At 36.3% G+C, this 25,775-nt stretch overlaps 1 protein-coding gene and 1 long non-coding RNA gene across 4 annotated transcripts in view; one reads left to right on the top strand and one right to left on the bottom strand.

Annotated features, from left to right (window-relative positions):
• The window catches only part of pxb (putative Hedgehog signaling attenuator pxb), a 198,518-nt gene extending 183,182 nt beyond the window's left edge, over window positions 1–15,336 (top strand). For all 3 annotated transcript variants that reach the window (XM_090112425.1, XM_090112426.1, XM_090112424.1), the window contains 2 exons: window positions 11,806–11,974; window positions 13,733–15,336. In XM_090112425.1, the coding sequence (XP_089968551.1) occupies window positions 11,806–11,974; window positions 13,733–14,359 (796 nt within the window). In that variant the 3' untranslated portion in view covers window positions 14,360–15,336. The remainder of the gene's footprint in view (window positions 1–11,805; window positions 11,975–13,732) is intronic.
• LOC149900831 (uncharacterized) lies at window positions 12,324–13,333 on the bottom strand. Its single transcript, XR_016457742.1, has 2 exons — window positions 12,832–13,333; window positions 12,324–12,477 (listed from the first exon to the last, which is right to left on the bottom strand). It is a non-coding gene; the product is annotated as an uncharacterized LOC149900831 (long non-coding RNA).
• Window positions 15,337–25,775: the final 10,439 nt, after the last annotated feature.

Here is a 25,775-nt window from a genome sequence, read left to right as displayed (position 1 = left end):
AACTTCGTGAATTTTTTCTATCGAGTCAATTTCAATATTTTATGTTTTTGATCTGACAATATAATCGAAAATATCATCAAGTTTTACATATATTTTATTTTTTATATTTGGTCTTGAATATTACACGTATCAACTAAAAGTTGATTGGTGATTTGACTTTATACGCGCCCTTAAGCTTAATATTTCAGTTTTGATTTATGCTTTGAATAGAGATTAGTTTCAATTTAGATTTCCTGCTTTGTAGTAAACAAAACAGTTAATTTACGATTGCAATATATGATTTATTACTTAATAATTATTATGTTCAATTATTATAGGTTATAGGTTTCAATTATTATAGGTTATGTTTCAATTATATACAACTACTAGCGGTCCGCTCCGGCTTCGCCCGTGGTAGGTACCTACATGTTTAAACTATCCTATCTCTCAAGTTGGATCGAACTGCACACGGTGTGCGAATTTTATTATAATCGGTTAAGTGGTTTAGGAGTCCATTGAGGACAAACATTGTGACACGAGAATTTCTTATATATAAAATTCTCGTGTCACAATGTTAGTCTGCATACTCCTCCGAAACGGGTGGACCGATTCTCATGAAATTTTCTGTGCATATCGGGTAAGTCTGAGAATCGGCCAACATCTATTTTTCATATGTACCACGGGCGAAGCCGGGGCGGACCGCTAGTTATATATAAGACTATAATACCTTATAGTTATTTATGCATGATTTATTAATGATTGCCAATTTATTTAATAATTTTGTAGCGAATAATATAGGTACTATAATATGTAAAAATATACTCATTTGTAAAGCATTGGGATTTGGAATGCCATCCATACTAATATTATAAATGCGAAAGTAACTCTGTCTGTCTGTCTGTAACTCAATCACGCCTTAACTACTGAACCAATTTACATGAAATTTTGTATATAGATATTTTGATATCCGAGAAAGGACATAGGATAGGTTTTATCCCGGAAATCTTAAGGGAACGGGTTTTCCTTTGAAAACGCGGGCGAAGCCGAGGGCGGAAAGCTAGTTAAACTATAATTTTTAAATTTATCCGACGTTTCTTGGCATTAACTTGTACCTAAGGTACCTAGTAATACCTACTATACTACCTTACTACCTAGTAAATATATATTTTTTTTAATTTGGCATTCCTATAACTACCCGTAAAGTTTTAGGTACCTTCTTTCCAATTTCCACCACGTTTTCAATACATTATAATAGTCGTATATTTATTACTCTGAGTTTCGCATATTATCAATGTAAAGAAATAAAGGAAGTTTAAAATTCACTGCCACGAAGTTAGACTACGATATGCCAATTCTATGCAGAAACTTCACAGACGGCTGACGAGTTTCTAGTCTATTAATGTAGTTTTATTACGAAAATATTTGTATTTTTAAAATATTATAATAAATAATAATTATTTTTATTATAAGCCGATGTATTAACACGAATTACTGATAACTCATGTAAGATAGTGTTTTGTGGCTTCAAAATGGATGAAGCGATTTGAGTGTGGTTTTTTGAATGAGCAAATACCTAAGCTACATTTAGCAGAAGCGTATTACTATTATATATTCTGTGGCAGAAGTATGATCTGTAACCATCTATGCAAAATATCAAATATTTGGTGATATATTTCATACAATTTAATTTCGTACATTTTAATATCAGTTTTATAATTATACCGTAAATATAATTTGTACGCTCCTTGACACCACCGCTTTTTCTCATGGGTAGTTTAAAAAAAATGTTTCTTGACACCACGCCTAGCTTTTTTGTATATTATTTCAATTTTAACGGACAAATCTTGCAAATGTATCTTTAATGCAAATATGTCCTCATAAATATTGAATTTACGAATAAGTTGCCATAAATTTTGAACTCTATACACCCATATATTACAATACAAGAACTACCTTATCCAACAGTCAATATATCACTCCTATATTGCAAAATTATACCTCTTTTTAAAGTGTTAATAAATTAACTCCGACCTGCACTAGGAAGATCAATCTTGGATTATGTTCAAGCGATTTAACCGACTGTGCACTTGGATCTAGGTATGGATAATGTCTGAAATCTAACGTACTATATTATATGCATTTATTTACGTTTGGAGTGGTTAGCATACTCACAAGGAAAATACGCTTAAAATTCTCAAAAAATGACTACCTTTGACTGGCCGGTTGGCTTGGTTCGTAGTGACCCTGCCTTCCAAGTCGCTGGTCGTGGGTTCGATTCCCACCCGGGGCAAATATTTGTGTGATGAACATAGATGTTTGCTCTGTGTCTGGGTGTTAATTATCTATATAAGTATTTATTTAAAATTATATATATGTATGTTTATCAGCCATCTGGTTTCCATAACACAAGCGAAAGCTTAGTATGGGATCAGATCGTGCCGTGTGTGAAAATAGTCCTGAAATATTTATTTATTTATTTACCTATTGTCGAATAGTTTGGAATCTTCGCGGGTGTCAGTCGTCAGAGCTTCGAAATGAAAGAAAGTATTGAGATGAAGTTTTAAAATGATTAAATAATAAAGTCACTACTACTAAATGGTAGGGTAATAATTTAAAAGACTCACTTCGACATTCTTGATGCAACATGTTGCATCAAGAATGTCGAAGTGAGTCTTTTAAATTTGTCAATAGAATTTGTAATTATGTTCGTATACCTACTGCTATTCGTCATAATATCTTTTCAATTTTCATCGTCTTTTCTTCTACATTAGTCTGTAGATATAAATAGATACATATAATATGTTTTCAAATCAAATACACACAAAGGACCAAAACTACGCTTAAGTAGTTTGAACAAAACTTAAACATAATTTAAGACCCATTATAATCCTGTTGAAATTGGTTCACCCGGTTACTCAATTATTATAATAGAAACATGACACTATTTCATAATAACTAGGACTTTCATTCGGTTTTACTGTTCCTGGATACAAAGTTTTTGTCCTAATCTATCTCTAAAGCGAAATCTCATTCAGATCTGATCAGCAGTTTTTGCCTGAAAGCTTTCCCTTTAGCAAAAATATTTGATAAGTTTTAAGAAAAAGTAGTGTGTTTGATTTTATGTATTTGGCTCTACTATAGACCCGGTTAAAATTCCAGGAATTTCTATAAAACTAGCGGCCCGCCCCGACTTCGCCCGTGGTACATATGAAAAATAGATGTTGGCCGATTCTCAGACTTACCCGATATGCACAGAAAATTTCATGAGAATCGGTCCACCCGTTTCGGAGGAGTATGCAGACTAACATTGTGACACGAGAATTTTATATATAAGATAAAGGCAAATAACAGCGATTCACTTCGATGATAAATATTTAAATGTGAATGCATTGTTTGTTAACACGATTTCATTTGTGTGCCTACTTCATTTACAAATTTCATGCAAATCCGTTCAGCCGTTTGCATTACTGGGAAACAAAGATACATTCACATACCTATTAATTTCAATGTATGTATTTAGTTTATAAAATATTGTAAAAAATAGTAAATCACTGTTTATAAATAAATCCGATATTATTATATGGCATAACCATTACCTAATTCATCACAGTACAGAAATGGAATCTTTTATAAAGATAGATAGAACATTATCTTTATAAAAGAAAGCGATACGCTCCATTTCACGGCACATAGTAATGGTTTAAACAGCTTTTACAAATCTGTCCCTCAAGTTGACATTGATAAACTACTCTAGCGTGGAAAACCGCGAAACGGAATACACTTACAATTACTTTGGTGTATAAATAGGATTGTATTTATTTTATAGGGATAAGATAATTATGATACTACTAGGCGGGCGCGCGGTTTCACTCGCGAAATTACATTTTACCTATATTTCGACCCTTTAGGTGTTGAAATTGTGACAAACAGACAGAAATTAGAATAAAAAATATACCTAGATGTAAATCTATATCATACTAGCTGTTTTTTCCTGACTTTGCTCGGGTTCTACCGGTAGGTGTATTTAAAAAAAATCGATAGTCGGTGAACACTGAGCATGAAGCTGTCTAAAAGAAAAAGATTTTTAACATCAGTCGACTTATTTTTTATTTAAATCATAACAAACAAACAAATATCTCTAATATTAGTTTAATAATTAATTATACCACACGGTAAAACACAGCATAGTTATACTAATAACCAGCATCGGGTTTCGCTCGCTTCAACCACGAAATTCTGTAATGTGATCTGTGTATTTACCTACATTCCTATTTCCTATATTATAAGCTGACGTAATACCTATTGTATTTACCTACATTATTGTTGACGTAATACCTAGAATGTAAGAAGATGGATGACGATTATTGTTATGTAACATACCTATTTTGAAGTTATGTATTTTAATAGGTATTTATAATATCTAGTGTGCCACAAATATCACAAATATCGTCGATAAGGTACAGAAAATATTTTAATAGGCAGGTCATTGTTGATTTCCCCAGGTCATTGTTATCTGTGGTTATGAAAGTGCAAATCTAAGCAAGTTTAATTTATGAAGAATACATATTTTGATTTTTCAGTTAGTCTTTTTTACTATTAAATTTGAGAATTTTATATGAATCATGATTAAGTCCATACCATAATAAGGCGCCGATCACTTGACCGCTGGTCCGTTATAGATGTGGTCAGTTAATTAGACCACCGATGATGATTTGTAGCATGTAATTATAGCTAATAACTGTGAATATGCTTTTATTATTAAACTGGTAAGTTAAGGTTTTATAAGACGAGTATTTTAAGGAAGTACGGACAATCTTAATGATGGAGATAGAGTCAATCACACGCTACGTTTAACGCATTATTTTTAGGAACTAGAATTCCTTATCAGCTAAAATCCAAATCTAATGTTTTAATTTTGTTTTGTTTAGTGGGAGTCGAGCATTGCTTCGGCACGAAATGGGTCAAGCTCGCACCGGGGAAGTTACCACACCCTCACAGAAAACCGGCGTGAAATGGTGGCATATTAACAGTATGCTACCGTGTTTCGTACGGTGAGTGAGGGGTCCGGAGGCCCAAAAACAACCCCCAAATATGAACGCGGTATTATCAGGCAGAATACCCCAGGAGGGTACCGGCACCTGCGGTGCCGGAGAATCCCTCCCGCAGCGCCTGCGCTGCGGCAGCCCGTCGTATTCTGGGGCGGGCATAATTCCGCTCGGTCATGTGCCAAGGGGTTCGCAGAGCAAGCGAAGAAAATCACCCCCCTCCACTCTCACGGTGGACTTTTGTAACATCCGGGGGCTGCACACTAATTTAAACGCCGTCCACTACCATCTTGAGACGGCTAAGCCGGCCTTGCTCTTCCTGACTGAGACTCAGATATCAACTCCGGCCGACGTATCTTATCTCACATACCCTGGTTTTAAGCTGGAGCATACTTTTGCACCGCGTGCCGGGGTATGCGCATACGTTAGGGAGGATATCTGTTGTCGACGTCTTGGCACCCTTGAAGGTGAGGATCTGTCCATTATCTGGCTGCATATTGACTGCGGCGACCACCCTCGCGTCTATGCTTGCCTGTACAGATCCCACAGCGGGAATACTGGTACCGACCGTTTATTTGAGCACATCCAAGAGATGATCGACACTTTGCTTGTACAGTTCCCTTCTGCAGAGCTTGTGGTTTTAGGCGATTTCAATGCCCACCACGTTGAATGGCTCGGGTCGCGTACAACTGACCACGCGGGACGAACTGTGCACGATTTTGCTCTAGCCTATGGCCTAACACAGCTGGTTTCATCGCCTACGCGAATACCGGATGTGGAGGGCCATACTCCCTCTCTTCTGGATCTTCTGCTGACCACACACCCCGAAAACTATCAGGTCTCCGTCGTGGCCCCACTGGGGTCATCAGACCATTGCCTGATACGGAGTGTGGTGCCACTTATGGGTTCGAAACAGCAGACACCTGCAGCTCGACGCCGTGTGTGGCACTACAGGTCGGCAGACTGGGACGGAATGCGTGGTTTTTTCGCTTCCTACCCATGGGGGCCTGTTTGCTTCTCCTCGGAAGATCCCAACGCTTGTGCTGAGTCTGTCACTGACGTGGTGCTGCAGGGTATGGAACTATTTGTGCCATACTCTGTTGTGCCCGTCGGTGGCAGATCCAAGCCTTGGTTTGGACGTTCCTGTAACATGGCGTCTCGCCAGAAACAGGAACTTTTTCAAGCCTGGGTTGCAGCAACGGCGTGTCGCGATCCAAGCGTTGGTCTCATCAGGAAGAAGTACAACTCTGCCTCCAGATCCTACAAGAGAGAAATCGCTAGGGCTAAATCTAGTTACATTGGTGCACTTGGCGATAGACTGACGCGACTTCCTTCGGGAACACGGGCGTTTTGGTCCCTCGCCAAGGCCATCCAAGGTAACTTCTGTCGTTCATCCTTTCCACCTTTGCACAAGGACGAAGACTCTCTGGCCCATTCCGCTAAAGAGAAAGCCGAACTCTTGGGCGCTCTCTTTGCTAGGAACTCGACTCTTGATGACAGGGGAAAGACACCGCCGACCATCCCGCGGTGTAACCATTCAATGGCGGATATACGTTTCACACAACGTGCCGTTCGAAATGCTCTCTTTTCCCTTGACATCCATAAGTCGTCAGGGCCGGATGGAGTCTCCCCTATTGTGCTTAGGACATGTGCTCCTGAGTTGGCACCGGTTGTAACGCGTCTTTTTCGGCTTTCTTACGCCAAAGGCATTGTTCCGAATTCGTGGAAGACTGCTCTTGTCCACCCAATCCCTAAAAAAGGCGATCGCTCAAATCCGTCTAACTACAGACCGATCGCCATCACTTCTTTACTCTCCAAAATAATGGAATCCATTATTAACTGCCAGCTCATGAGGTACCTGGAGGAGAACCAGCTGTTAAGCGACCGGCAATACGGTTTCCGTAGTGGTCGCTCGACTGGTGATCTTTTGGTGTACCTCACTCACAGATGGGCGGAGGCGATTGAGAGTAAAGGGGAGGCATTGGCTGTAAGTTTGGATGTAGCGAAAGCCTTCGATCGGGTCTGGCACAAGGCACTTCTAGCGAAATTACCATCTTTCGGACTTCCTGCGAGGTTATGCGATTGGGTTGCCAGCTTCCTGGAAGAGAGGAGCATTAAGGTCGTTATCGACGGTTCTTGCTCTAAGCCTCTTTATGTGAATGCTGGTGTCCCACAAGGCTGCGTGCTATCTCCTACACTGTTTCTTCTGCATATCAATGATTTGTTACAAATCAGTAATATTCATTGCTATGCAGACGACAGTACGGGGGATGCTCTTTATCCCGGCCGTGCAAACACCTCAAAGGAAAGCCTCAATGAGAGTCGAAACAAACTTGTGTCTGAAGTCGAGTCTTCTCTCCAAGAAGTCTCGGATTGGGGCGAACTTAATCTTGTCGAGTTCAATCCCCTAAAGACACAGGTTTGCGCGTTCACCGCTAAAAAGACCCCATTTGTCGTAGAACCTCGGTTTAAGAGTACTCCCCTTAGTATATCGCCGAAAATCGGAATCCTCGGAGTTGAAATCTCGAGTGACGTTCAATTCCGCAGTCATTTGGAAGCGAAGGCTAAATTAGCCTCGAAAAAACTTGGTGTGCTCAGTAGATCGAGACAGTACTTCAAGCCGGCCCACCGACTTCAGCTGTACAAGGCTCAGGTGCGACCGCATATGGAGTACTGTTCTCATCTCTGGGCCGGAGCCCCACAGTATCAACTCCTTCCTCTTGACCGCATCCAACGTCGAGCAGCTCGAATTGTCGATGACCGTAGGCTTTCCGATAGGCTCGATCCTCTGTCAGTGCGAAGAGACGTTGCGTCTCTCTGTATACTGTACAGAATCTACTATGGGGAGTGCTCTGAGGAATTGTTCCACCTACTACCAGCCGCACAGTTCCACCACCGGACCACACGCCGTAAAAACCAGTTCCATCCGCACCATCTGGATGGTTGGCGCTCCACCACTGTCCGCTTCACCCGCAACTTCCTTCCGCGTACGGTGAAACTGTGGAACGATTTGCCACCTGCGGTGTTCCCGAACAACTACGACATTGGGGCCTTCAAGAAAAGAGCTTATTTGTCTATAAAAGGCCGGCAAAGCACCTGTAACACTCCTAGTGTTACAAGTGTTTATGGGCGGTGGTGACCACTTAACATCAGGTGGCCCATCTGCTCCTTTGCTTGCTCTGACATAAAAAAAAAAAAAAAAAAAAAAAAAAAAAAATAATAATTGAAAATAATTTAACTGTACTTTAGAGCTGTCACTATAAAAAAAGCGTCCAAATAAGAGCATTATTAAGTTTAAATAATCGTTTAATATTAGAATAAAGAATGTAGGTACAATATTGTTATAATTTCGTGTTTGAACTAAGTCCTAAAAACACCTTCAATAAAACCGGCCAAGTGCGAGTCGGGCTCGCGCACAAAGGGTTCCGTAGCAGCAAATATAATAAATTACAGTTAAATCAACCTATCTCAAAAACTATAAGAGATACTTTGATCAAACCAAAAATCGTTGAAAGAGTTAATTAGCATGCATCACCTCTATTTTTTTTAGAATTTTATACCCCGTAGTTATAAAAATAGAGGGGGGGGGACATACTTTTTACGACTTTGAGAGCTGATATCTCAAAAACCGTTCACTTTAAGAAAAATGTTTTTTAGAAAACTTTATATCATTTTAAAAGACCTTTCCATTGATACCCCACACGGGTATGTACATCGAAAAAAAAATTTCATCCCTCAGTTACATGTATGGGGGGCCCCACCCCCAATTCTTTTTTTTACTATTTAGTGTCATATTTTTGTAGCGGTTCATACAACACATATTCCCATCAAATTTCATCACTGTAGTACTTATAGTTTCCGAATAAATCGGCTGTGACAGACGGACAGACGGACAGACGGACAGACGGACATGACGAAACTATAAGGGTTCCGTTTTTGCCATTTTGGCTACGGAACCCTAAAAACGGCACATTATAACTATTTCCACCCCAATACCCAAAAAACGGCAATTATCAAAACATCGACACCGTCGCCCATCACTATCGATACCGCCTCCCGCCAATCAATTCCATACACGTCCACCTGATTAGTGATGCACCGGTTATCGAGAAACTCGATATCGACTGCGGTGTCGACGATTTGACGTATAATGTTTGCATGTAATATTTACGTCTGATTACACTCGCTAACGGGCGCAACAAATTGAAGATTCAACGATTTAATTGGATTTGATGGGTATAAGTAATTCAACACCAAGTATTTTTTGTTAGATTCCACCCGTCAGAATGGATTTTATTTATTTTTTGACCTTCTTGGTAAAAGTGAAGTAATATGTTTCTGAAGATACTTTTTTTCGGGTTGAAATAACGCAGCTCCTATTTTTGTCGATTCTACTTCTTCTTCTTGTCTTAATTAATTGGGTCGATCAACTTTTAATGGTCCGACGGTACACGCATCATGTCCCTGAACGATAATTAATAAACATGAAATCATAAAGAGTTAAATTGGTTTTAATTATATTCTTTTTAATATTTTCTAACATTATTGTAAACAATATTTTACTTATTGCACGCCTCATAAGCGAAGCGTTGAGGTGGGTACTACTGTCACTTCGCGTAAAACATCTGATTTTTCAAACTTAAAATGTCTTTATGTATCATACATTGCACTTGTAAGATAATAGACATACACACACATATTAAGAAAAAACACTATTTTTAACGTTCATGATATTTTTGATGTCATTTTTGTTATTTAAACTAGTTAGTCTAAGTAGTCATGGGCAGCCGCAGCCTGCCCATGACTGCACTATAGAGATACAGCCCTGGGCAGTCCGCGGCCAATGTAGGACTATTGCAGAAAAATGGAAATGAACAAAACTGGGTTATGGAAGGGGGTGTTAGATGGACTGGTATATTGGTTCTATGGGGACTATGGACGTCTGCCTTTTCAATATTAAAAATTGAAAATTTATTATTTATTTTATTTCTTGTCTTAATTAATGGCTCCACCCAATAATTATCGATTCTATCAATTGTCATTATTTACAAATGACGGTCTATTGAAAGATTATTTCGATATTACAAAGAAATATACAATAATTTAAACCATCAATGAAAAGACATTTCAAAAGTGAACAACATAGTGTAGCGTTATATTTACGTAAGTTACGACCAATCTAATGTTCAAAATTTCTATTGCATTACAAATGAACGGCCATAATTCTTCAAATCAGATAAAAGTTCGAGCGAGATTGTAGCTTCATTGAAAAATGTTAAGTTTATCTTAAAAAATTAGATGCAAGATAGACAATCACTTTAGTTAGAAAGGAATAGATATCAATTTTTCGTTTTGATTGTTGCGGACTATTTAAAATATTCATCAAAGGCACAAAAGATTTTACTTGTTTACATACCTATATCTTATACCTACCTCATTAAAATTCGCAAAGGATTTTACCTAACCTCTTTGTGTTGTAGTGATTATTTAATTCAGTAACCTAAATTTTGAAGGAAGAATCTTAGACTAAAAAATATTGGATTTCGAATACTTAAACATAATAAAACCAGTTAAATAAATCATCAGGTTCATTTCCCACAAGGGGCTATAATATAATATCAACAGTCTCCAAAATCGGTGGGTGGTCATCTTGCTCCGGAAGTTATCTATAAAATAAATAAAACAAACTGATAACAAATTGATAAGATTTAGATAAATTATCGAATGTATCACAAAACAAATTATTCAGAGATATGGGCAAGAGAGATGAGTTTTATATCTTTTACATAGTACGTCATTTATAAATCTATATCTGACTTGATCGTAATATTACTGTGTATTTCAATATCTATTGTGGATATAAATAGGCCAAACGACAATTAATTATTTCTTGTACGTACTCTTTTAAGAAACTACCGCGTTCAAAATTAATATTTTGACAGTTACCTATATAGTTACTCCAATTTTATCATAATCATAGCATCATAATATAAAGTTACATAGTCCAATTACTCAATGTTTCATTTGACCTTATTACCTACCTTAGACCTACATAATGTTTTTGATCAAAAATTGTCGTCATGTTATAAGCAATCACCTGATAAATCTGTATTATATCTACAGACTTTAAAATCTACATCAAATAAGTATGCTAATTAACTGACAAGTTCTTCAAATCTTTAAACCGATTGTTTATCATGAACTTGATTATACACAGACTAATCATGGGCGACAGGCGCCTTAATACATTTCCGTTCAGAAAACAATCATACCTACAACAAACATTACTTTTGTAATTATAATATGTTTGTCTGCGAATGCGTAGGATGGACATATTGTATCTATGCATTAATTTCTTTAATGGTTACCATCCTGTTGTAGTATCGTGTACAATTATTATAGTATCAAGTTGTATTGTGACAGTTTAATTGCTGTAGTCTGATGCTTATGATAAAAGAGCTGTGTGTGAATAATGCTGTACTCGTATGTTTTTGATCAAAGAGTTGTGTGTGAAATAGTTGTGTTCAAAATATTAGTAAAACGCACTTTGATCAGAAAGATTAGTATCATCAGTGATTTACACATGTGTTTGTACCTATATATAGTATGATGAATTTTTTGCAGACATAAAAAAAATCAGAAAGGACCTGTAATTTCGGAATTTCTTTTATTACATACATCCTTAAAGAAATATCTTAAAATCGTATCCAAAAACAAACTACTATTCTCCTTTTGATTTTCTTGTTGTTAACTTTACTAATAAGAACAATTTTGTCAACAGGCACAAAAGAAAAGTCACCAATCTGTTGCCTTCAAAGTCGACAGCGCCGAGTCAAAGTTCAGGGTCGCAGAGACGAGTTCCACCACCAGCACCATTGTACGAGGATCTGCAGGACCTGCCTCGGAGACCACCCTTACCGCAAAGGCCTGACATAGAACCCCAGCTTGAGGTAAATATTAATCTTGATAGACTATACCTATATTATTTTTTGTTACGGACAATGTTCTTTTCACGAATATCCTGATATTGTTGAATATTATTTTCATATCGTATTTGGGTATAACCGCGAAAAATTGTACCGTTACATTCATGACATCATAACAAACGTTACATACATGACTGAATGTTACTTACATGACCATTATAAAGCTTAGTACATATATCAGTTATCTTTTCTTCCTAGCATTAAAAAGTTAACGTCGACACGGTGTCTTACACTCACACGACAGGAAAAAATGGAGATATATAGGTAGGTAAAACCAATTCATATCATAAAATAATGAATTAAAACAAAAAGATGCATAAATCAAAATTGTATTGAAAAAAATTGATATTTTTTCCGCTTTTTATTCCTTTCTGCATTTTTCGTTTGTAGTTCTTTATATTTCTCGGGATTTTGAACTTGTAACTTCTCTCGATATTTTTTTGCCTTTCGGCATTCGTCAACGCCATCTGTAATTTGATTTTCTCATTTGAAAAAATAATTAATAATATATATATAATCCAATGATATCTTGCACATCAAAATCCGTTCAGCCATTTAGATTTGAAAATATTATCGTCCTTTTTTCGCGCAATTTTTTAATAGACCTATGTGTTCTAAGCCTAACAATATGTCATGACTGTAACGTAACACATTTCGTTACACATCGTTACAATCATGACAAAAAATGCGGGCGACATAACCTTAAATTAAAATTACTACTCGATTGTGAATGCTAAGAACCACGAAGTAGTCTGATTCTTTAGTTTTATAGTAAACCTACGTAAAGATTTATAATAATAAGACAGAATATATATACTTACCTCGCAATCGAACACTTTAAATACCCTTTTTTCGAGCGACAAATCTCACATCTACACAAAACACCATTTCTCTCAAAGAAAAAATGGCTGCTTTTGTTTTTTAAATTTTGCCAGCATGCCAAATAGTGTTGCCACTCAATAAAATAAGAGAAGGATTCTGATAATTCTTATAGTATGGCAGTTAGAGACGTTACATACGTGACGTTACACACGTATAAAAAAAGTGGACAGTTTTTTAAATAATAATAAAAAAAAGATTAAGGCCTTGTGCATTAAAAGATTTTTATGTACATGTTGAATAAGAACCGAATAACTTAAATTTTTCATAAAAATGCGAGTCAGTCATACCATTTCGTAGGGGTTATCAGTTTTTGTCACAAGGGTGTTAGGTGGACAAATATTTTTTATATGGACAGAAAAGTGGAGCCAGTAAAAAAAATATAAAATAAAATATTTCTGCAAGAGATAGATTGAGTTTTATGAAATAATCTAAAAGAACACAAGCATACCTTTTATTACATATCTAACAAAACACTTGTTGTCAAAAAACGTTGATGCCATATGAGAAATAAAATGGGAACATTGAAAAAATAATTCATGTACAATTTTTCGCGGTTTTACCCGTTTATGATTGATAAAAGGTTTCGCAACAGTTGAAGACGTAGTTACAGTTAAAAAAATTGTATAATGAAATTATTTAAAATAATTCTTCGTATGTAACTATACACATCATTAATCATCTAAATAGTTTCTTTTCAGTTTCAGTTAAGCAAAGTTACACTTTGTGTGAATAACTGAATTAAAGTTTAAAAAAAAGTAACTTTAAACTTTAAATTCTATAAAAGTTGTTATGCTCTACATATTTGAATAATCTTATTAACATGTTCCTTTCCATTTACAGATGGTAGAAACAAAACGACCGAACTGCCAAGGGCGCGTGTTCGTTTGCGGCACGGGCGGGTCATGGCGGGGTGGTAACCCGTGTGGAAACGCATGCAATGCACCAGTCTATGAAGAGCTCCCGCACAGATCTGATGACTCTGTCCACAGTGATGATCATTTCGCGGAAGACGAGCTAAGTCTGGTCGGCGATGTGCTGCCCTGTCGAACGTGTTCTCGACCACCACCACAGTCCTTGCCCCATCGGCCAAGGCAGCATCGGTTGGATCGACGACCGAAGTCTCTAGAAAGACGGCGGGCGCACAGGATTCCAAGACACGTACACCCGCCGGATCCATCAGAGTTCCATGAAGGAGTACTTCTAGATGCCTTGTTACGACTGTATCCTCAAGTTGGTACGGTGGGTGCAAGGCCGGCTGGTCCGATGCCTATGAGCGCTGGTGGTGCCTGGCCTGGTGGTGAACTGCCCGGGATAGCTTGCTGGAGAGGGCCAAGAGCGTCTCCGAAACCGCCAAGCGGAGATTCCTCGTTCGGTTCCGACTCCGGCTACAGTAACAATACTTGTGGAACGTGCGGCACCAGAGCCTCCTCTAGACATCGTTTATCAGCTGAAATACCTTTATCATGAGGTGCGAGCTTGGACTTTAATGGTCGAGTGCCATAAACCTGTTCGAATTCATAAGCATTTATTAGTTATATTCCTCACGGCCTATTTCTAACGACGGCCTCAGCCTTCTTCGATAATAGTGATATGTCCTTTAAGACTTTCCTTGTAGTGTGACAGTTTCTATGGATTTGTACAAAAGAGGTATTAATTAAGTAGGACCCTTCCTGTGCTGTTCTTCGACTAGAGTCCTTGTTAAAATTATTTACGTTTTAGATATTTTTGTACAAATATTATGTCTCCCTAAATACGATAGATATAGTTTCGTCCTTTAAGTAATTTCGAGCTAGTCCTAAATTTATTGCAATGATTATAAAATTATTAAAATTTAATTTTATGTGAAGCGAATGAAATAACGGTTATATTGATTCACGGGATTTGTAGATATTGTATAAAAGTAGATGATAATTAAGTTAGAATAGCGAGTTGAATTTTATAATCATATCACGTTTAAATATGTCGCATAAATCACGATTTCCTTTCGAATACTTCCTATCAACGTAGGTATTTCTATCACTGGTGCTAAAAGCATAATGTTTGTAATTGTTTAATTCTGCCGTTCCAAAATTATAGTTACTACAATACGAATAAAGTACATTTTTTTATAAACTGCACAGTATGTATAACGAAAATAAATAGCTTGATCGTAGCTAATTTAAATTTATATTGCTCTATCGAAAGCCTAGCCGAGTTTTAATTTTCGACGAAAAACAATGTTTTTCTGTCCTAAAAATGTAAAAAATGTGAAATTATTTTATAATGTATAATTATTATCCAAAATTATTGTTCTTGTTTTCTGTTTATATTTAATTTAAGCGATATTTATTTTTATATTATTGTTTGGAATTGTAAATTTTCGCATTATCATTATTGTATGGGGCAACACTGTCCCGTTTATCAGAAGAACACAATAAATGAAAAATAAATACATTTTTGAAGAACTTATGCATTTTATTTCACTAATTTTCATCGTTGAATTGAATGACACTACAACATGAGATGAGGGTCAGTTTTCAAACAAAGGGCATTGAATTTTATTTATAAAGGTTTTTCAAATAAAAATACATACATATTTGAATTATAGTTCTGAGTGCATTTATTAGAATTGTATTTATATTGAAATCTGAATTCAAATTGAAGGAAATTATTTAGTCATATTATGGTTATTAAATAATTATTTGTAGCTCAAACAATTTTTAATAAGCAATCCCTCATAATTGCATACATACATTAATTATTTTTGCTTCATTTTCTTAATGTGTTAAATAAAATGTTTGAGTTTTAGTTTAATATGAATTTTAACCACAAGCCTTATTCTGCCTAAGTCTATATGAAAAATGATTCGAATTCATGCTTATTTTCTATAGTTGGTACCATGTTGATACGATATTTATGAATATTGAAACTACCCTCATGCATGTATCTCATAAATTAGAAGGTAAAGCAGGGTGAATGACACAGAGAGATTTCAAGTACTAAGGGAGGAATTAGCCGAACCCTCTTAGCCCTCCTTAAGAGGACATTGACCTTGACTTTTAAACAATATTTTAAAAAAGATATCTTGTTACGAACGATTATTATCGTAGTAAAATTATTACTTTGTTAATAAATTTTAGAAGCATTTTGATGGTCGTTTTACAAACTTATAATTGAATGGGACGTTAGATTAATATGTGAGAGAATCATAACAGAGTAGTTGTTATGTGGCTATACCTTCCTATTATAATGTACTCTATTGTGTACAACATAATGTCGATATTGAATTGATATGAAATGCATGGGCTTACGGGCCATGCTATGGTTTATATTCCTTGAGTCAGTAGCTCGATGATATAGTCTCGGTACTACCATCGACCGCGCAAGGTGTGCGCACTGAGTCATTATTTAATATTATTTCACATATCTACCAAATTATAATTAATTATGGAGAGTTATTTAAATTCTCCGACAGCAGCGGTGGGATCGGCACTTATTACCCCCGATTCCAATACGAATAAGACTTTGTTAAACGGTGCAAATCTGCAAGTGAGTGAAACGAGTGATAGTGTTAGTGAGATTCAAGAAGATATAGCTAGTGTTAATGAGGTTCGAGAAGAACCACAGTTTCCTCCAATAAATCATGAGAATGTTAGCACGACAACGACAATGTTGTGTGTGGGTTTCGCAATCATCATGTCGTGCGCATCCCTGTTAAAAGAAATGGCAGATACACTTTCCCGAAACGAAACATTTTGTTTCCGGGTCTAACGCATAATTAAGGAAGGTAAACTATAATGATGTTTACATACCGATGTACGACCCGAATGATAGCGAGTTTACGGCAGCATAATGGTGTAACGAAAATACCTTTTTCGAGATATGGTATGGTAAAAAAGTGATCGAGTTTCAACATACATCGAGTGCTCCACTACAAAGTTGGTGCTAACCGACCGGCTGCGAACGGGCTGGAACTACACGAATATAGTAAATTCGTGGTAGAAGGTATTGCAGATGACCAGGTATGATCTGATTTATTATGATACACGCCGATTGATTTTGTGGGTCTTGATAGACATTTTGGCACAAATCAATTAAAGTGTCGCATGTTGCAAATTGTTTGCTATAACTGTGTGTTCACATGTCATTACAAACGTGACGGTAAATCTCGCCTATGAAACAAAATCAGTTAGTTTAATCATTAAGAATAACAAAGGTCCGTTGAATATTTAAGAAATAGTACAACAACGCACTTATAGTCATAAATTTGGTCACATAGAAGAGGTTTGTTTTTCTAAGCAACGGGCGGCACGCTCTTTAAGAAACAATACCCTTTTAATGTGTGTTTACAGCACGATACCCTGCTTACAGTCACAGATGTTGCCGGCGTTAAGTTCAAGTGCCTTATTGACAGCGCGCGGGTCCGATTGTTTTTTTTTCCTTTGTAAAAGGATAGCCGCTGATAACATGACCAGGCCTCTAGAGTTTGTATACACTCGCGTAACAAGAATTGGCACTGTATCAACCTATTCATTCGCCCGTACAACATTATACCTATAACTGTTAATGATGTAAATATTATGAGCTTTGGTTGTTGTAGACTTTCGAGTACTTTCGGGGATGAAGTAACAGGTTGAGATGTTTTTACTAGAGCCGGACGTAGTTTGATTATGAATAACAATGGGAGTCAAATTATTCGTGAATTTAAAATAAAAAATATTTGTTTTTGCGGACAATAATATTGAATTTATAGACGCGGATTCCAATGATTTTAATTATGTTCATCCTGTGTGATCCATCATTGAAAGTAAAGCACGAATTTTGTGAAATGGAAATAAGACTTGTGAATACAACACTAGCACAATCTATAGTTCTTTCAACGTTTATAAGGCTTTGTAATGCCCTTGTTGTTAACCAAGGACTAGATAAATTATGTGACTTCATAGCTACTTTTTATATTCAACGATGTTCTCGAGTTTTCAAAATTATAAGAGGTTACATTCTTTTGTTTAAGAAGAGTATTGAAAGTCTCACTTGCTCAGAGTTTTCATTTAATTGGAATAAATGCAAGTTGCTGTTGCAACATTGAATAGGTATTCACAACAAGGTTTCATAACATCGAACGGTAGCTTCGTCAGATAAATAAGAGATATTTATTCGTGAGGTATTGTAGAGAGATTACTCCTAGCTTTTCTTAAGTCTTAGCCCCTATTGTATGAAATAAATAAAAAAGACGTAAAGTAGGATTAGTGCACTTCGCATACGGACACCCACCTGCGGAGAAATTAACAAAACAAAAAATAATGACGTCTGCTTCTTTATTAACGATTTTCGGACAAATCTCGTTGTTGAAGTACACACAGATTCCTGTTCAATAGATTATTATGGTTCAGTTTTCCTACAAGAAAGTAATGATCAACTTAAAAATCGAATATTATAACCAAAGAATCACTGACACAGAAAGTTGTTATCATAGTTATTGAATAGAGTTAAAGGTTTAAGAAGACCTCAAGCATAATCAATTATTAAGCGTTAACATTTTAACAGACTAAAATAGCCTCAAAAAGGCCTCAAAGCATCATGTCATAAGAAAAAGATTTTCTCCTCGTGTTCATAGATTTCGATGTTGGTACCTACGCAAGGGTGCAAGAATACCGCATGTAGATTTTATTAGTAGAAACAAATTGTCTCCACATAATGTTCAATTCGGGCAAAAATAGTAAAGATTCGCGACATGTGCGATGAAATGGCATTATTGATTTAAGTTTAAGGTTGTCACATACGATAAAAAAAATGCCTGCTATATAAACTTCTTGTTTTGTTAGGTGCAAATGAAGTGTTATCATTCGTTTATTGATACAATCATTTCATGATTATTTGAAACATTTAAGTTTGGAAATCCTGCAAAAATTTAGTGTAATTTCGTTAGAACGTACATTGATCGTTTTAACATCGCAAAGTTAATAAAAGGCCCTCTAGAGCTGGACAGTCGACTTAACATCCGATAGAAAATGTGTCAGAGCCACTTCATACATTACAATCGATACGAATGGCACTTACGAGTTTAAGAAATGCGCATTGGTAATTGTTGACGCATTTACTGGTAAATAAAAAAAAAGAGCATGTTAAGCGCTGTGATTTTGAGTTTTACAAAATTACAAGCGGGATGAGTTGCGCTAACGGGTTATTTTAAAAGGTTTATGTCTGTTCTTAAGTTCATTGTTTCATTATCGCTGAAAATCATGAACGTAGATATTGGCATTCTACAATTATTGGCAAAATTAAACTTACTTTGAATTGTATTGTATGAAAGAAACGCACAGCACAGGCGACAGCCCATTGCAATTGTCTATAGGCTGCAAGTCCACCGCGTAATAATGTTTTAGTACGAGTGTCAACGCTTTAGTAGTTAACCTATTTGAAATTAGAAATAACGCAAAAGTCAGGATGGACGAGCATTTGAACGTCTATAAGGTTCGTATTGAAAAAAAAAAAGGCATTCTGTTTAATGTTGATATTGTGTTAGTAAGAAAGAAAAGCCGATTGTAACATCAATATTATTTTACTTGTTTTGGCGGTCATTTATGATTATTGAATTGTCTCAAGGTAGACTATGAAAATGTGATATCGTCGGTAGTGGTAAATGGATGATGGAAGTCGGTGTGACTTTAGAACCTGGTTCAGTCCTCGTAATTTAATTATTAGCTGTTAATCTGCCCCGTAAAGTGTTCTTATTATACCTAGCATACATCAAGGTATAAGTGCAAGGTGGTTTTGTGTATTCCTGTAAATACACTAGATATGTCACAGGACGACGATTTGATGGCGTGTCATACGATGTAAATTACTAAGTTAGGAGAAAAGTTCTCCAGTCCATACAAAATAATCTCAACTTTGCGATAACGAGAGGTATCGAATCGAGCCTCAAACTGGAGGTCATGCTCAGTACATATTTGTGTCAAGAACTTCCAAATTTATCTAAGCAGTTGGAAAGTGAGCCAATGAATAAAAATGTATTCCATAAAAGTTACTCCTTACTTCCAGTAATTTGCAAGTTGCCTGGCAGAGATTGCTGTGTAGCAATAAGGCCGCATATTGTGCAAAATATTTTTACTTTATAAGTTTGTACTAGATTTTCTTACATTGTTTTGTACAATAAAGTATTGTAAAAAATAAATACTTCGTATAATTTTATTTTTGTTTTATTTTATTATTTTACCTATTTACTTCCTCGGTTGTTACATAGTTCCGTATAGTTAATCTAAGTAATACACAAAAGTTTCATAACACACATGCACACCACACTTTAATAGCTCAATAATAGCTCTGTGTTTGACAAAGCAAGGCGTATGTCATATTGTACATTGGAAGCTCCGCGCTTCGTGTAGTTGTGGGTAGCGCTTGCGCTCCTTGTGATCACAGTACATGGCAGGCTCCGCGCTGCATGTAGTTCCAGATGTTATGGGTAGCATTGCGCTCCTTGTGATAACAGTACATGGCAGGCTCCGCGCTGCATGTAGTTCCAGATGTTATGGGTAGCATTGCGCTCCTTGTGATAACAGTACATGGCAGGCTCCGCGCTGCATGTAGTTCCAGATGTTATGGGTAGCATTGCGCTCCTTGTGATAACAGTACATGGCAGGCTCCGCGCTGCATGTAGTTCCAGATGTTATGGGTAGCATTGCGCTCCTTGTGATAACAGTACATGGCAGGCTCCGCGCTGCATGTAGTTCCAGATGTTATGGGTAGCATTGCGCTCCTTGTGATAACAGTACATGGCAGGCTCCGCGCTGCATGTAGTTCCAGATGTTATGGGTAGCATTGCGCTCCTTGTGATAACAGTACATGGCAGGCTCCGCGCTGCATGTAGTTCCAGTTGTTGTGGGTAGCTTCAAGCTCCTTGTAGTCACAGTACATATGAGGCTCCGCGCTGTATGTAGTTCCAGATTTTGTGCGAAGCATTGCGCTTGATGTGACTACAGTACATGTCAGGCTCCGCGCTGCATGTAGTTCCAGTATTTGTTCAGAGCTCTACACTTACAATATAATACACACACACACAATACATTCAAAGCTTCGCCTTTAGGGGACAGTAGCAGTTGTTGATATCACCGATGATGACGATGATGAGTAATAATTAAAGAGTCGGTGTGTAAAGTTACAAACCGGGAAGGGAAAAGAGTTTGAATACAACAAATGAAATACGACGCAGAAGTAATCTCGCAAAATTACTTGTCGAATTGTTCGCGCGAGAACGCGCTCGTTGTCAGAATGGCCGTGTGAGAGAATCATAACAGAGTAGTTGTTATGTGGCTATACCTTCCTATTATAATGTACTCTATTGTGTACAACATAATGTCGATATTGAATTGATATGAAATGCATGGGCTTACGGGCCATGCTATGGTTTATATTCCTTGAGTCAGTAGCTCGATGATATAGTCTCGGTACTACCATCGACCGCGCAAGGTGTGCGCACTGAGTCATTATTTAATATTATTTCACATATCTACCAAATTATAATTAATTATGGAGAGTTATTTAAATTCTCCGACAAATATTTAGTTTTTTTTTTTATAAATTAGGTCGTTTACTTAAAAGTGTTCATTACATTTTACTGTTTGAGGCTTAGTAAGTATACCTAGCTACCTCACTTCATCTTAAAAGAGATAGATCCTATTAAATTTATCAAATACACATTTTTCTCAATTATATTCAACTCGATAAAATTTAGTGATTATAATATTATAATGATATTATAATTCACGCTAATATTACCTAGATTCAAAATTAAATGCCACGCACCTCTATTTTTTTGCAAAATAACTAATTTCCCAATATCCGCTGCTATTCCATATATGTAGTTACTAGAATATCATTCTAAAGTAAATGTTAAAACAATATATGTATATGGGTTATGCATCTCTCAGATAATTTCTACTAACTGAATATAGCAGTGCTTAGCATTATTTTATATAATTAAACCTATCCACTAATATTATACATAATTGAAAATTTGTGAATACAGAGTAATGTTTGTTTCTCTTCTATTCTAAAACTGTTGAACTAATATGCACGAAATAAAGATATATAGTAGATACGAACACAGCTTAGGCGATCTTCACACTGCCCCGCACCACGCTGCATGTTGCGTGACTGCGTGTTTAACGTTACTTGTAAGTATCTCCGTTTGTATAGAAAACACGCACAGTCCAACACACTGAAAATGCAACCACGCGCGTACATGCGGATCACGCGCATACACGCGGAGAAACATGCATCCCCGCGCGTAGGTGCGGGGCGAGACGCAAGGTATGGCACACCGAATCCCGCAGTGCCGCGCGTCGTGATGCTCAGTATTGCACGACCACCACAGAGAACGACGAATAAATGAGAGCCGCCGTGCGTGAATCTACAAACGCATCTACGCGCGTGAGTGCGCAAAAAATCCGCACGATGATGCAGATCTGCACTCCCGCAGGAACGCGCGTAGGTGCTTCGACACGCAACATGCAGCATGATGCGGGGCAGTGTGAAGATCGCCTTATTATAATCTCTTTTAGCACAGATTCTACAAGTACCTACCACGTGTCTAAAACTGCAAACCAGCTTGTAAAATACCACAAAACTTTTAAAACATTTATGTTTAAACGCTTACAAAGTAGGTAGTCCATATATCTCCCGGATAATTTTTCCAAGCTCGTAGTCAGATAGCGAAGCTAAGTGAGATCTTAATAATGGACCACCGCCTTTCTTCCGCCGAGACAAATACAAATAGACTTGTTTAGTACCGTCAGCAAAAAGTCTTTGTGACTCACTTTATTACCTACACTTTATTACGTATTTTGTCTTTATTTAAATAGTGTCGGAGATTTTGTAGTGTCAATAATTTGAATGCATTTTATACATTTGTTATGGCTACTTTTTTACAAATGAAACATATATTTTGTAAATAATTTTATGCTCTACAAATTTTATCATATTATGTTAGCATAATTCTAAAGCTTTTCCCTGTACTTTCTTATTCTCTCTCTTGTACACTCTTCTTATGTATAATGTTTATAGTTTGCGGAGTTATTTATTATCTAGTTTATGATGTATATTACGAGATTTTTTGAGACAACTTTAAGGGCGCCACTATGAAGGTATGCATGAAAACGAGATTGATTGCTAATAGTAGGGGAGCCCAGGATGCTAAATGTGGATTTACTCGAGCGTCACGGGAACCTATTAGAATTGGTAGATTAGACCATAGCGAGAAAAAAAGGTCCTATAATGTTTTCACTTTTAGCGGTGGGGAAGGGTTTTTTGATTTTTTTTAATTTAAAAAAGAAAAAAATTGGCTTGGAAATACTCAAGCGCGTTAGATATTGATATTTTGCATGCTCCAGGACGTCACTGAAAAAAAGTATACGTTAATCTAACGATTTAAGTGGCGATTTAATCGCTATGAAGAAAGGGTAAAAAATTTAAGTAATATTATTCGAGCGCGTCAGATTAATATATGGGGGGGTTAATTACAATATAAGAAGTCCCCATTTCGCTAATCTGACGATTCGAGCTCAACCTTAGGAAATTATGGATTATTCAAATTTTCCAGCGGGGCCCCTGAGCGCACCCACCAACCATAACTGCTCATATTGACTAGAGGTACTAATGAATAGCTAAGGTACCGTCCCTTATAGTAATCTGACGCGCTCGAGTAAATCCCAAAATCCCCTCTTGGGCTCCCCTACTATAATGTTAGCTTTTGAACTACCTACGTGTTGTTAAAATATCGTCCAAATTAATTCATTCGTTTTATGAGTAAGACTACTGAACACACTAGAGATATCAAATCAAAATTACTGTAAAATCCTTTACTTTAAAATATTAATAAGTATTCTTATTTTAATATTGGCGGTCAACTTATAAAACCTAATTTACATTTTCATTTGACCACTTATTGTATTAACTTAGTACTGAATAAAATCTCACCGATTTTATTTTATTATTTATAAACATTATTAACAAATTACGGGCACAATTAATCATTTTACACCACAACCAATTAACTCAATAACACGATTTAATTCCCGCTAGTTATTCTGTAATCCATTGCAACCATTATTATTGAATATTCATTTAATTCTCTTTAACGTATCTACACTGAAATGCTTTTATTTTGAAGCCATTAAAATTGTGTTGAATGCAAACATCATTGTGTTATAATGGAGATTTTGAGATTTTGTAATATATATAACCTGTATTGTCTTATGTGTTTGTTCTAGCCGCTCCAAGTTGATCAAAATTTCTGCATTTTCCCACTCAGTTCCAAATGTTAAATGTCACAACCGAACAAGTCTAACTGGCTGAAATTTGAGTCCTGTCTCTCCCATATATACTGGACATTGGCGAAGTCCCTTTTTATTGGGTGGAGCCATTAATTAAGAGAAGAAGAAGAAGAAGGAGATTTGTACTGATATAAATTAATGTTTAGGTATTACTTAAAATACCTATATAAATTTGACTACAACTTTCTACAGTTTTAACATTGAAAATTGAAAACGGTTTTTTATTGTGCATCATCGATAGGTACTGATTATTAGTATTAACTTATAATATTATTTAATATTTTATAATAATTACTTGAAACGACATCACGATTTTTTGTTACACACTTTTACCAAAACGATGTCGTTCTTTTTATCCTATCCTACTAATCCTATCCTATCCTATCCTACTAAAATCCTATAAATGCGAAAGTTTGTGAGGATGCGTGTGTGTTTGTTATTCTTTCATGCAAATTCTACTGAACCGATTACAATGAAATTTAGCACACATATAGATAGGTTTTATCCCGGAAATCCCACGGTAACGGGAACTATGCGGCTTTCCTTTTAAAAAGCGGGCGAAGCCGCGGCTGGAAAGCTAGTTTATCATATTTTAACAATGTAACAATAAATAAAATGGATTCCCAGACATAAAAGAAAAGAAAATATTACACCAATAAATATTAAACGATACAAACCGACTAGGATACCAACAGCTATTTATACTAATTCCGTAATTAATAAAGATTGTATTGCAAACCATACGAATAGAGCTTGCATCTTTCTCGGTGTATGTTCAACAATACACGGAGATAGAATCTCACTTATATTACCTTCATAGAGTGTATAAGAACTAGAAGTGACTTTGATCAAAAAAAATTCAAAGTTCAAAAGCATTCCTCTTAACAATTTAGTTCTCAAAAAAAATAGCCTGTGTTTCGAGCACACGTGTCAGATGTAAAACTTCTTTGGCAAGATTCAAAGATACCAAAATCGCCTTACTCCACGACGTGACGGTATTGCCATGACGCAACCTTTCAATTTTACTCGCAATGCGCCTAAAGAAGTTTAATTTAAAAAAACTTCGAGATTCAAAGGATTAAAACATCTTATCAATTATTAAGCTTTCAACTCACACCAACTTTAAAGTTTACCAATGTCATATCAGTTTATCGCAAAAATGTATCATTTTTCGGTATAATTTTTGTTGTATCTGTATTTTTTGTTGTTAAAATATCTTCCTTTTAATGTGGCAATAGAAGACCAATAAAACCATAAACAACTCTAAAATAATTACTGCATTATTCATCAATCGAACTAAAAATTTTCTTTAATAGAAATGGCTCTGGAAATTGTATCGGAGTAGGTATAGAAAAAGCAGTAAAACACGCTAATGATATTCTGCATAAACAGCATACAAAAAATAAAGCTTCCATTTCAAAATATCTAAGCTCCGAAGAGACCTAATTTGCGTCGTCAAAGCATTTTAATTAAGTCATATCCAGTAGTTTTACGGCAATGTACGGCAAATATTAATAAGCCGCCTTAGGCAGTGTTGATTTATGCGCTTAGAGTTGCGCAAATGAATACAT

Source organism: Colias eurytheme, chromosome 18 (assembly GCF_061535395.1).
Source record: "Colias eurytheme isolate Ceu_HAF_F1 chromosome 18, ilColEury1 Martin Lab GWU primary, whole genome shotgun sequence".
Classification (NCBI taxonomy): Eukaryota; Metazoa; Arthropoda; class Insecta; order Lepidoptera; family Pieridae; genus Colias; species Colias eurytheme.
This window is presented reverse-complemented; position numbering and strand designations above follow the sequence as displayed.